This window comes from Parasteatoda tepidariorum, chromosome 2, assembly GCF_982258835.1.
Source record: "Parasteatoda tepidariorum strain Cologne lab strain chromosome 2, Ptep-v5.0, whole genome shotgun sequence".
In the NCBI taxonomy this organism is placed as follows: domain Eukaryota; kingdom Metazoa; phylum Arthropoda; class Arachnida; order Araneae; family Theridiidae; genus Parasteatoda; species Parasteatoda tepidariorum.
The window spans coordinates 45300662-45314264 of NC_141756.1; the positions used below are offsets into that span (position 1 = coordinate 45300662).

General features: G+C 27.3%; 1 protein-coding gene across 4 annotated transcripts in view; it reads right to left on the reverse strand.

Annotated features, from left to right (window-relative positions):
- LOC107439498 (WD repeat-containing protein 44) overlaps positions 1 to 13603 on the reverse strand; it is a 36432-nt gene that overhangs the window by 15914 nt on the left and 6915 nt on the right. The window contains exons 5-11 of one of the 4 annotated variants that reach the window (XM_087157253.1): positions 13050 to 13523; positions 11829 to 11957; positions 10333 to 10434; positions 9454 to 9675; positions 5191 to 5327; positions 2499 to 2591; positions 398 to 462 (exon numbers count right to left, since the gene is read on the reverse strand). In XM_087157253.1, coding sequence (XP_087013379.1) covers positions 398 to 462; positions 2499 to 2591; positions 5191 to 5327; positions 9454 to 9675; positions 10333 to 10434; positions 11829 to 11957; positions 13050 to 13523 — 1222 coding nt within the window. Of the gene's footprint in view, positions 1 to 397; positions 475 to 2498; positions 2592 to 5190; positions 5328 to 9453; positions 9676 to 10332; positions 10435 to 11828; positions 11958 to 13049; positions 13524 to 13603 lie in introns of all 4 variants that reach the window. The other 3 variants (XM_087157252.1, XM_087157255.1, XM_087157254.1) reach the window with 3 other exon arrangements.

Genomic DNA, 13603 nt, shown 5'->3' on the forward strand with positions numbered 1-13603 from the left:
TCATTCTCTCAGAAAAGGTAGACAAACAACATTTTAATTTCGATTGTTCAAAAATTGTACGCAAGTGAACAAAACGATGTAAAGTTCGTGATATATCACTGATAATTGCAAGAACAGTAAATGTTACTGTGAAAATCATTAAATAGATTTTAATATTGCTGCTGCATATTATAAAATACCCCTTTAATAAAAAAAAAAGTTATTTCACTCAGGGTAAATAAAAATTACACAAAGTAAACAATTTGTTTTAAATATTTATTTCGTAATTGCTTTGAATAAAAATTTGGGTTGACTAAGGTTTAGTGAGCAAATGCTCCCATTAAAATGAAGAATCAAAATACAATATAGATTAAAAAAAAATCTCAAATGGTATTATTTAGCAAAAAAATTATTTTACCTTTATCTTTAACAACAGTCTTGATTTTACTGACTTCATGTCTCAATCGTTTACCCAAGTCACGCCTGAAAGAAAAACTTTATTTTGCTATTTTAGTTTTTCAAATTGGATTAAGAATAAAAATACATTAATAAAATTTTAAACAGGATCAAATACTTCAAAAATATCCTAAATACTTGACTGTATAGCCAAAGTAATTTTTGTCTCAACATATTATTGGTAAACTTATTTCATTATGCTTAACTGATTAAACTAAACAAACTTAAGTACTTGATAAGTTTGAATATTGGTGCATTAAATTTTCTTTTTTTAGTTACACTATGATACATAACTTTTCCAATTTTTTTAAAAATAGTTAATAATTTTTGAATATCTACAACGATGACCCTGCTTATATTTTTCTAATGATAAAAAAAGTTGTGTATACAGTTAATTAGATATTAATTGAATCCACAACTAATTATTAATTGCAACTGAACATTAATTCTATCCAATGTTCAAAGATGATGAAAGCATGACCAAACAAATTTCATATTACGAAATGTGTTTCGACAGATTTATAGGAGTAGAAAAATTTGATAAGTACTAATTTAAAACAATTATATTTCTTGGAAGAAAAAAAAGTTTAAGAATTAGTTTTTGTTTCAATATGGACATAAATTCTCATTAAATTTTTGCCTGTAATTAACAGCAGAATCTCTATTATCCTAAGTAAGAGGAATCAAACCTACTACAGAAAATCAATGTCTATCAGATTATAAAGGTTCATTATTTATCTTTATAAAAAAACTTATAAAATCAAGATAATTAGAAATATTTTCAGGTATTTATCTGCATAGAAATTAGGAATGTTTAAGGATCCTTCGCAAACCTTAGAAAGAAAATTGCCCTTCATGATGAAAGAAGGAGCTGGACTTTCCCACTTCAAAAATGATCTTTTCATAAAACTTATTTTTTCTTTATTATGGTTAAAATTCCATTTCGTTAGCAGTCTTAGGACTTAATTAATCTTCATGCACATGAGACTGCATTTTTTGTGAGAATTATTTACCTAAAGTTACTGAAATGGGACAGAAAAACTTACAGAAGAAGAATATGCTATTTTTGTTTTTACAGCCAACACTAATTAGTTTTAGATTTAGGGTTACATATAAATGTGGTTTTCGCAAATAAATATAATAGTAATAGGATCTTTTTTTTTGACAAACCTTGCAAGAAATCCTAAATTTCCTTTTAGTGTAAGTGACTACTATGATGGTAAAATTAAACTCAATCGAATGCTTTTAAAAATATCAAATCATACCAAAAAGGAGAGCAAAATCAAGTGTGAATATTTTCCATTCGCATTAGCTAGGAAGAGAAATTTATAAATTTTTCCTTTATTTGAATCAGTCTTCAAACTTTGCAATCCTTTGATCTTTGTTTACTTTCAAGAGCTATTATCCGAATAAATTTATTTTTCACATGATTTTCTATAACATATTGACAAATGTACAGTGTGTTAAAAAAAATTGGACCACCCTGAACAACTTTCAATCTTCACGTTCCAAAAGTCAATTTTAATGGTATGAGCAGGTGACCTTAAATATGCTAATTAGAAAGTGCAGAGAATTTACAAAATTAGACACAAAAATGTATTTCTTCTGAATAAACATACCCCCTCCCCCCCGCAGACTTGGATTTCTGACCCCCAAAATGAAGGGTGTAGCCGCACTCAGGGAAATATGGTCTCCATAGTTTGATTGGACCCTTTTATGTTAATTTTACTTTTTGCGTATTTCTCCATGCAACAAGAGCTTTTTAAGCTAATTGAAAATTTTTTGCACTCAATAATAAAATTCGTTTATCCAAAGATAATTTCAGTTAAAAATAAATTTTACTAAATATTTATCATTTTATTAAATAATAGCCGAAAAAATTTTGATTTGTAAGGTATATAATTTTTTACATCAAAGTATGTAATTCTACACAGCAAAATGCAAAAATTCAGCAAAATCGGTTGTTAATATGTCTCTTTTTCTGACAAGTGAACAAGTAATACAACTAAATTAACTTAAAATGACAAAGCAACAATCCAGATAGAGATGTCAAAGCAACTTACGTTCTATTCCAAGCTTTGTGACCCATATCTAAAGCATCTAATTTTCTGTTTTCTCCATTATCATCATCAGATTCTTTGTCTAAAGCAGTGTTGCTAGAAATCAAGAAATATTGTTCAAGACTTAATGTCGCAAAGCAGCCTAAACAAGCAATTACCATAGATTTCCAAATATAAGGGCAGTCATGTATAAGCCAAGACTATGCCTATTCATTAAAAATTTACTGTATATTCCGGCGCATAACGCGCCCCGGCGTATAACGCGCACCCGTAATTTCTAATTATTTTTTTTAAATTTTAAGATATACTCTTCGTATAACGCGCACGAAAATTTGGATTGTACATGTGCAATATCTCATCTTTCAAGATCGTAAATAAAAAGTATTTTTCCCTATCTTTTGCAAAAATAAAAGAACTGAATTTGACATGTATGTGAGGGTAGAATTGAAAGAGCAATAATGTGATTCTGGATGGACAAAAATGGTGCTAAATTGTGGGTAAAAAACTTCTGGCAAATCCGTCCTGGTTGCGTAAGAAAACCAGAAAGCCTTTTAGAGTGGGGCATGTTTAGGTCCCACCTTACAGATAATACAAAAAAAGTTGTAATTATAATACAAAAAAATTTTAATAATTGTAATTGATAGCGGAAGACGAATATAATGAACTATTTATGTAATAACGAAAATCAATGAAGTATATAGGTAAAGGTATGTTATTTCTTTAAAATAAAAGTATTTTTCTATATTTAAATTTTTTTAATCTATAATTTTTTATATTCGGCGTATATCGCGCACCCGTAAATTCCAATGTTATTTTTTGTATTAAAAGTGCGCGTTATACGCCGGAATATACGGTACCTGTGATTTAAAACCTATATATAAGCAAAAGAAAAAAAAAAAAGACACATTATCTTTGTGCAGAACTTTCCAATTCCATTTCGAACAACCTAGTCCTCTTAATTTATTTAATTTTGCTCAGAACCTATAAAAACCTATTGAAAGTTCCACCAATTTTTGTTTTCTATATTTTTCACCTCTTTTCTATTCAGCCTTTCAAAGCAGATGCAAACAGTCAGAACTATTTGAATTTTGAAGCTAGCATGCTTTATTTTCTCTGTTTGCTTAACATACAAATTGTTTCCTGTTTTATGAGACAAAATGAGCGATAAAAAAAATATTACAATTTTATTATTTTTGTGTTTGCTTTTTGATTGCTATTTTAGGTATTTATAATTTCTATATATGTAATTTCGGAATGCTTAGCACTTTATTGCTATTGCTTGAGCAACATAAAAGCATTTTTGTAGGCAATGTTTGTGCAAATTTTGCAAAGTTAACTTATCTGGTTACAACCTGACCTTTCTACCGGAAAGATACAGCGTGTTTAAAACATAAAATGAAAAAAAAAAAAAACAATTTTTTTTTCATTAATAAATAAGAATTTGGTACAGTTTTAAATATAATGAATGAATAAAACTTCTTAAAGTGATTAAAATAAACTTTTATGAGTGCAAAAAAATGTAGTTTTTAAAAAATGAGAGAAATAAAGATATATAGTTTTAACCATAACAAAAATGTATAAGAACATACATACTTTATAACTAAAAATACTATTGATGCAGATTTTCAATTTCTGATAATAATTATTATAAAAACTAAAAATAATTATTATAAAAACCAACTGGGAATAGTTTACTGCAGCAACATTCAATCAACATTGAAAGAATAAATGTGTAAAACACTTAGTTTTTGGGAGAATTTTTTTAAAGCAACTCATCTGTAATATTTGGCAAGTTGAAGGAGTTTTAAAGTAATAAACGTTTTGCATTTTTGTTAGCTTAGATCTGGATTTCATTAGTTTACTTTTAAATGAATGCTTCAGAAGTCTTTTTGAGATGATTAACATACAATATTTATATAATTAACATACAATTAGTTGAAAGTTCAAACTTTACCAGAAATTAGTAATTTGAAGTTTATTTGCAGTTACCACCAAGAAATCAGATGAATCAAAGGATTGAAGCCCTGGCTTCATGGATTGGACATACGTCATCAATAATTAAAAATCTCGAAAAGGCCAGACTTTTAATGTTGTAGGCAAATAAAGAAAATTTTCATGAATTCACAAACATTTAAAATCAGTTATGTAAAAAAAAAGTTAAATAAAAAATTATTTATAACTGTGAAAATATTAAGCAGGAAGAAGATTTTTTTCATATAAAATTTAGAGAACTCAATAAACAATTGTAAATCAGTTTTTTCAGTCAAAAAAAAAAAAAAAAAAAAAAAAAAAAAAAAAAAAAAAAAAAAAAAAAAACTAAATGTCTGTAAGGTTTGTAATTGACTGCTAGTCATTTTTCCCCGTAAAAGAAAATGGCATTAGCACAGAAATGAAAAATTTTTTACAAATATAACAATGCAAATTTAAGACCATAAAATTAATAGTCCTAGAATGAAAGTTAATTTTATAGGACAAAGACACCATAATACTTCACCAGATTGAAAAAATAATATAATATAAAAACTTTATTATATTAATTAGCAGATGGTAATAAAAATAATTCTAAACTAATTTCCTGAAACATTGGAGTATTTGAATAAATCAGAGTAAAAACTTGCATCCATAGCACTAGATTCACAAAAATGAGATTTAATTTTGATGTGATAAAGTCAAAACTACAAAGCATAATGCCCACCTAACATATTCAGATGTCAAACGCATTATGTGAAGAGATAATGGATTTAGGCATTTTGGTAAATGATCTTCTGCTTGGCTCAAAGGAATTTGCTCACCAGTATCCAAATTTCTGACAGTTACTTGGGCCAAAATTTCCTAGAATTGAAATTTAATGAGGTTAGAGATAAATTCAAAGAGCTTAAGTAGAAAATAAATGTAATGTAAAGGAAATTTTGTTTCCTTCAGATTATGAAAATAATCAGCACATAATTTTAAAAAAGTAATTACTAAGATTATTTTCAAACACTATAAATTACTAGTTGAAAAACGCAACTTATAGTAGGACAATTATATTTTCATGCATAATAATAATATATTACTGTTATTAATAAGTAGTTGTTAAATACTTCTGATGTTAAAAATGGTTTTTCCTTATAGCAGAATTGTGAAGCCAATTTCTAGTTTGATAAATTAATTTATAATTATTTTGTGACAAAAAAATATTATATGAATAATGCTGTTTTGGCAAGCTTCTGATGCAAAAAAATTTGCTAATTAATGTATGTAATCTATGAACATAACATTACATAGATGGACTTAAAGTTGCAATGAAATAAATATTTTCAAAATAAGACAAGTACAAAAATATTAACTTAAGTTTTTTTCCTTCTAATTAGCGATCTAATTAAAATAATAAATACTGCAAGCAACTATTAAGAAAAACCATTAGCAAAATGCTCAGTAGTTATTATCGATACAAAAATGTAGCACTTAATAGCCTTAAAAATTTTGTAGCAATTCATTTTGTAGCAATTCATTTTATCACCATGGTTGAACAACTTACTCCAGCAGTGGATTTAAAGCAATAAATGTTTATGCTTGTATTCTAGTAATCTCGAATACAATTCGGAAGATGAGTATATATCAGTCAAGCATTTAAAATATCTAAGAAGGGTTATTTTTGAAGGAAACAAACTAACATTTATGTAATGAACTAACAGTAATGTATTATTAAATGGAAAAACATGAAATCTCAGTTAGGTATAAAATTAATAAGTCTTTTAACTGAGATAATTTTTATCACAGAAACTTTTAATCACTGTGGTTAACACAATCAAGAAGTTAACATATAAAACTATAAGTCAGTCAGGATTAATTAGTGTTAGAAGAAAGAGTTACTTTTGTAGAATAACTTTGTTACTGTTGATAACGGTTTAATAATGTACAGACATGCAGCAATTAATGTTCGTCTTTATAATTTTGCAATTTTAAACCTAACTTAGAAGATAAGTAAACTACTGATAAGTAAAAAAAGGAAAAGCTGGAAAAATAATAAAATAATAAAAAAACCCATTAAAAATAACTCCTTGAGAAGGTTAAGGCCCACCCAGGGCTGTCAAGCCATTGATGACGATGATAGTAATAATAATGTGGGAAGCGTATTCCATACGTCATGTACACGTACATATATCATTGCGCACCCTCCCCACGCATATCATGGCGCACACCCTTCCCTCCACACACACATCGAATGATGGTAGCCGACGAGGCAGACGGCCTCTTCTAATAAGTTAAGTGTCTTCTATTTTGAGTATTGTCCAGTGTTATGTCCTATATGTGAATAAATGTTACTTAACGTAGTTCTGATGCTCCTTGCCTTCCGCCATATTTTGGGGGCACGGCCTTCCCTCCTGCAATCCTAAGACAACAATACCCCTAGATACCTGAAGCTGTCGAAAAAAAAATGCACCAAAGACGTTCGACATTTTATTTTGATGAATTGCATTAAGACGTTAACAAACAGACGTGTTGTGTTAAAGGCAATAAATGAAGTTCTTCTACTGGACGATATTAAAAGACGATATGTTACAAAATTTTTTTTGACGGACGGACTGCACCCAATACCAAGGTAGGCGAAATTTTATTAATTTCGTATTCAGAATTTTTATGTTAAATAGAATTGAATTCAAAAGATTAGTAATTTTGAACAGTTCCAATTTCCGCGTTAATTTGTTTTGAATTGTTTAATTCTTAATCTCTGTTTATCTAATTTCGATTTGTTTAAATTTTCATTGTAAACTAATCATGGCACTAAAATTAGTAGACATCCCCCTAATCGCCAATTCCTTAAAGTACGGAACTACTCAGGCTGTTAAAGCTTTGAATTCAATACTAGCACTCCCTGTTTTCGATAGAACATCGAGAAAAAGGATAAGAAACTTTTCAGCATTTCCTGATGATTTTAATTTCGAAAAACATAAGGAAAATTTGTTAGCTATTCTCTCTTTAAAAGAATTTATTTCAGTAGCTAATTTGTTGCATTTAGAAGTTGAAGGTGATGAGCAAATTTTATGTCAAAATATTTTAAATGCTTTATCGAACATTATTGAATTTCAAAAAACTTTAAGCACAGATTTTTTATCGGAAGACGAAAATGAAACTAATAATCCGATATTCCCGCCGAATCCAATAAATCAGAATACTAATGCTTGTGATTTTTCAGTAGGCGCCAATCAAGGTCAGCCAACTACCCCCGTTAGTGAAGAGCTTGTATCAAATATTCAAGGTCTTTCATTTTTTTCAAATCAAAATGATTCATTTAATAAACAAAATAACGTAAATCCTTTTTCTTTTTCGAATGAGTTAGCGAATTCGGAAATGAATTCACAGTTCTGGTTACTTTTAAGAGACATTTCTTCGAATTGTAGAAAATTTTCGGGTGAAGATTTTTATTCTATGAAAAGTTTTTTTCGAGAGGTTGAGGAAAATTTTGATTTATTCCCAGCTATAAGTTCCTCTCAGAAATTAATTTTTGCTAAGCGTTTGATTTGCGGAACTGCCAAATCATTTTTGTTTTCAAAAAGAAATTTAAATACGTATGACGCGTTCAAAGAGGAATTAATTAAAGAATTTTCAGATACTGTTACTTCAATAGAAATTCATCGAGAACTTGAAAAACGTAAAATGTTGAAATCCGAAACTTATTTACAATATTTTAATTCAATGCGTGAATTAGCTAATAGATGTGATTCTACTATTGATGAATCGTCTATAATTCAGTATGTCATAAATGGAATTTACGGAACACACTCTGAAAAAATTATACTTTATGGAGCGAATTCTTTTTCGGAGTTTAAGCAAAAATTACGTACGTATGAAACTGTTGTAAACAATAGGATCAATATTCCAAATTCGTCAAATTTTCCCCATACACATGATAGCCTAAAACAAAACAACTATAGAAAACCTTCAAAACCGAATGTTTTAGAATCAGCTAAAGTTCCTCAACGTTGTTTTAACTGTAATGATATCGGTCATTTATCTAAATCGTGTCCTAATCGTTTACGTGGTCCCAAATGTATATCATGCAATCTGTTTGGTCATAAATCCACAGAGTGTAGGCGAAAAAATCGAAATGATAATTCTGCACCACATGCCAATGTAAATACCGTTCACGAATCTCCTTCTCATATTAATATGTGTAAAGAAGTAATAGTATCTGATCAAAAACTAAACGGTTTAGTAGACACAGGTAGCAATTTGACATTGCTAAGAAAAGCGGCATATACAAACTTAGGCGAGCCACCATTAAAAAGAAACAATAAATTGTTAACTGGTTTTGGTTTTTCACAAACAAACATCATCGGTTCTTTTGATTCCGAAATTATTATTGATGATCAAAATTTCCCTGTAACTATTTCTGTTGTGCCGAATAATTGTACAAATTATGATCTAATAATAGGTTGCGACGTTATTCAACAAGCAAAGTAATAATAATAATTAAACAAAAATCTAAAAAAAGAAAAAAGATATATTTCAATGTATATGTTTTAGTTTAACTTTTATTTGTGTGTTTTTAGCAAACTTAAATATAAAACATTTTAAAAAAGTAGTAGTTTTTATTAAACTAAAAAATTGATTTTAAAGGAGTTATTGAATACTTTTGTCAACATAAATTTTTAAAACATTGATAATAAAGATAAAAATGAATTGTTAATCATAAAGTTAGTGTGAAGATAGATAAAAATAAATCACATGAACAACTTTAATTTGGCATGCCTATCAACAAAATTGGAAGAAAAAATTAAAATTGCGACATTGAAAAACAAATAAAAATATTTCAGTGTAGTCATAAACTAATACAATTATGTAGAGACTAATAATGAAAAGATCCTGAAGATAAAATTTTTTGGCATTAATTATTTTTATTTTTCTAACTTCAATTATTGAAAAATAATTTAAACAAAGCTCACAGAAAGAATAAAACTTTTATCATTCATACCTCATCAGTTAAGGGTCGACCTGAATCAGACCTAGTTCGTACCATTAGAGAGGGTTGCTGTTTAACATCTTCCACAGGCCCTTTAAGCAAGTCTGATGTTTCTCCAATATTGTGAGACTTTTTTGAAGAGTTACTGCCTAAACTGTCAGATCGTAACTTCAGAGAACTTTGACTGCTAGCACAGTTGCTAACTGGGCCTTCTGCCCTATCTTGTTCTCTATCCTATGAATAATAATCGTTTAATGTAACATAATTGGATTAATTATTTACAAACCAAAACAAAAGATATACTAAAATAATTCTGAACTTTTAGAAAATTACTTCGTCATACAGAAGCATGGTAAAAAAATCATTAAATGAAATTACTATACATTACATATTTCAATATTTTTGCACAAAATAAATTCTACTAAAAATTTTTTCAATAATTCAATGTATTCAAAACCCCTTATATGCCACTCCAATTAAATTTAAATACAAATAAATATTAAAAAAAAAATTCATGAGAACATAGCAATTCTTTTTGGCCTTTTTATTAATTTAGTTTAAAGTTCTTTGTTCTAAGTTAGGAACACATACCTTTATTAAGTTTTCAAAAGTCTTTGAGCAATGTTTGACCTTGCTGTCACATGTCATTTAATATGATTTACCAAAAACCATAACAGGTAGGGAAGAGTAAGTTTAGAGTTTTGTCAAGGTAAAAAGCACACAAACTTTTTGGAAATTAATTCATTATGGTAACAAACAAAACATCAATTAGACATGCACACAGCACTCCAAAATAAACTTTGGTACTCTATGGAGGGTAAAAGGTGTTATCTTTTTGATATTATTGTACAGCCTATTAGTTATACTTTATCAATTCAAAATGCTTTTTACCCTTGAAAATTCTTTACATATGGTTCTTCCATTTGCCATATTTTGTCTAATGCCCACTTCACAATTTAGGATACACTGAAACTCAGGTAAGGAATACCTATTCTGCCATTATAGTAATTCATCAGAACAGACATAAGAGTGCAAAAAGGAAGAAAAAGAGGAAAATCATGTGAAATAAAAAATTAAAACAATGTCATTGAAAAAAAATTCAGAAAACTGATGCGTGTGCTGCATTATCTAATAATAATGCACAGTAAGTTATTTAAATTCAAGAGGATTGATAAATTACTATTTTATCAACAGATTAGAAATTATAGCATTTGAAATATGTTCAAAATATTTTGTAATATTAGTAACAAAATTTAAATTAAAATTAAGGTTATACTAATACAGAAAAATAAAACTATTGATATGAACATGACTATAGTTTGATTGACAAAATATAACTTTATAAAAATTAATCCGTGAAAAATTCCCATATAAAACACATTAGAAAAATTAATTTGTCAGTACCTGATCTTAATGTTCATGAATTCAATGATTTAAAGCTTTATTTGATTAGTTGGTATTTTTCAGTTAGCAAGGCGCAAGTAAATATACATATTTCTTTCTTGTTTTATTTTAAAACAAAGCTAAATGACCAACACTTGAAAAATAAATAATCAATAAAACAAAATAAATAAAATAAACTAAAAAAAAAATAGTTTTATTTACTTGCCGAAAAATACTATTAAAACTTTTTCAAAGGCTTAAAATCATAAGCTTATGACAGCTTGGCTACTTTTCAACTTTCTTAGAAATATTATAAGAAATAGACCATAATTGATTGAAAAAATTAGAAAAAGAGTAAAGTGATAAAAAGAAAAAAATAGCAAATCAGTGAAAGAATTTCATACCCGTAATTAACAAAGAAATAAAAGTTCTACCCGTTTTTAGTAAAAATAAAAAAATTGTCAAAATAAGATAGACACTTAATTGTAAATTTTTACCAAGACAGACCAGCCTTACAAAATTACTTACTGTGATGTTCTTTACTTCCATTTTCTGAAGTATAAAAAATATAAAAATTTTTTGTCATGGCAATAATTGATATTTAATAATGTGCTCATGCTAACCACATTTACAATAAGACTTTTGAAATATTATTTGAAGCAACATTTTTCTCTTAATTACTCTCTCAAATTAATAACAGGTTTGCAATTATTTTTTAGAAGAGTTCAAGTTTTTCAATCACTAAAGATGTGATTAATCTCCTCATAGGACTGAAAAAGATACATAAAAATAATAGTTAAGTTTGAATAAAGAAAAATAATTTGACAACATTAGTTAATGCTATGAAATGAAATTAGGTGATAAAAAAAAAGAAAAAAACATTGACCATTAATTTTGATAAAAAAATTATTGTTAAAATCATTTTAAGTATTAAAATATTACCTGCAAAATTTATCAAATTGACTTAGTTAAAACATTATCAGCATTTTTTCTTTCAAACTTACTTGAGGTTTTACAACATATTGACCTCTGGTGGCACTGTGTAAGTCAAGAGAAAATTCTAGTTCTCTTGCAAGACTTTCAACAGGATCTGTTGGACTAGGTAAGTCAGAACTGGAATTTATTGTTGAATTCTTCAAAAAAAAAAAAAAAAAAAAAAAATTTAAATTTCTTAGTCACATTAATAACACAAATTTTAAGTTACTGAAATTTACTTTAAAAGAATATTTTAAAATGAATCAATTCTTAAAAATATAAGAGTAAATTTTGTTTAACTGCATTTTACTCAGTTTAAAAGTTACAATTTGTCAAAATTGGGAGACTTCAAAATAAGATACTAAATACAGATTCTTAATTAAAAAATTTAATATACTAAGTTTTTTTAAAATCTTTTACTATAAATTTATATCTGTTTACTGATATTATTTAAGCTTTTTTTTAATTTAATTTAAATAAATACTAATATTTAATCATTATGGGATAACAGACTAAATTAGTTTTAGGATATAATAGGTGGTAATTATTAATTTTTGATGTGTACCATAACATTATTGATGCAATTGTAAAATTCAATACCCCCCTCAAGTCTGTCAACCATATTAAGTTTTTGGACCACTATATGAATACCTAGGTGGTCTTATTGGACTACTAAATTTTCATTACTGGTATGAACCTTATTAATCCGAATACTAAAATATCTCAATTTTTGTGATAAAACTCTTTTTGTTCTTTCTTCACCTAATCTATTTTCCATGAGTTTTATCAAAATTGCTGTTTTACTATTAAGCAGATATTTCAATTATCTTTATTCAGTTTTATGCTTATTTAAATATAACACTTATAAAAAAAAAATTTAAAACAATTTTTTTAACGTTTTCTGATCAAAATTAATTTACTCTTCATTTAACATAACACAGTTTTTCTTAATTTAGTGTCAACCATTAAATACTTCTAATAATTAATTGATGATATATTAATAAAATTTAAGCATTATTTTAATAAAATATATATTAATAAAATTTAAGCATTATTTTAATAAAATATATATTAATAAAATTTAAGCATAAATTTAATCAGAACTTTCATTGCGAAATGTGGAAAAAAAAGTGATTTACATTTAGAAAAAAATCATGATTTTAACAAATCAGGACATTTTATATCATCTATCATATTATTTTTTTATTAAAAATAAGAAGAAAAATCAGGATTTGGAAATTGGTACCCACTGATGCAGATTTAATAAGACCTGGGTTTTTTCTTTTCTTTCTTCTTGGTGGAGCAACAGGTTGAAGCATTTGTTCACCTTTAGTGCTAGCAACAACATCAGGCTCTGAACATTTTGAAGAAGTTAGAAGAGAATTAGCAGAAAAGCTCCTCAAACTTTCTCTGTCATTAGTTGAATATTTTGAATCAACAGACACAGAATCCAAGTCTTTTACATTAGGATGATCACGTTCACCAAGGATAGAACCAACTTTACCTAAGCTCAGAACACTGCTTGTTTCATTATTAGAGTTTCTATCTGGCTTTTTAAATGCATAATTATTATTTTTAGGATATATGCCTTCAACAGAGGATGATGCTAAACTACTAGTCTCAGAATGGATTTCTAACACATCATCATCATCAAGCATGAGTTTTCTCATTTCCTCCACTTTCTTCCGTCTTTGTTCGTTGTCTTTAGCTTTTCGAGCAGCTTCCTGAGAAAAAGTTCAATTTTATCACAACATGGCAAAGATAAAGGTTTATAAAATCAATACCATAGTTACATGCATAAAAA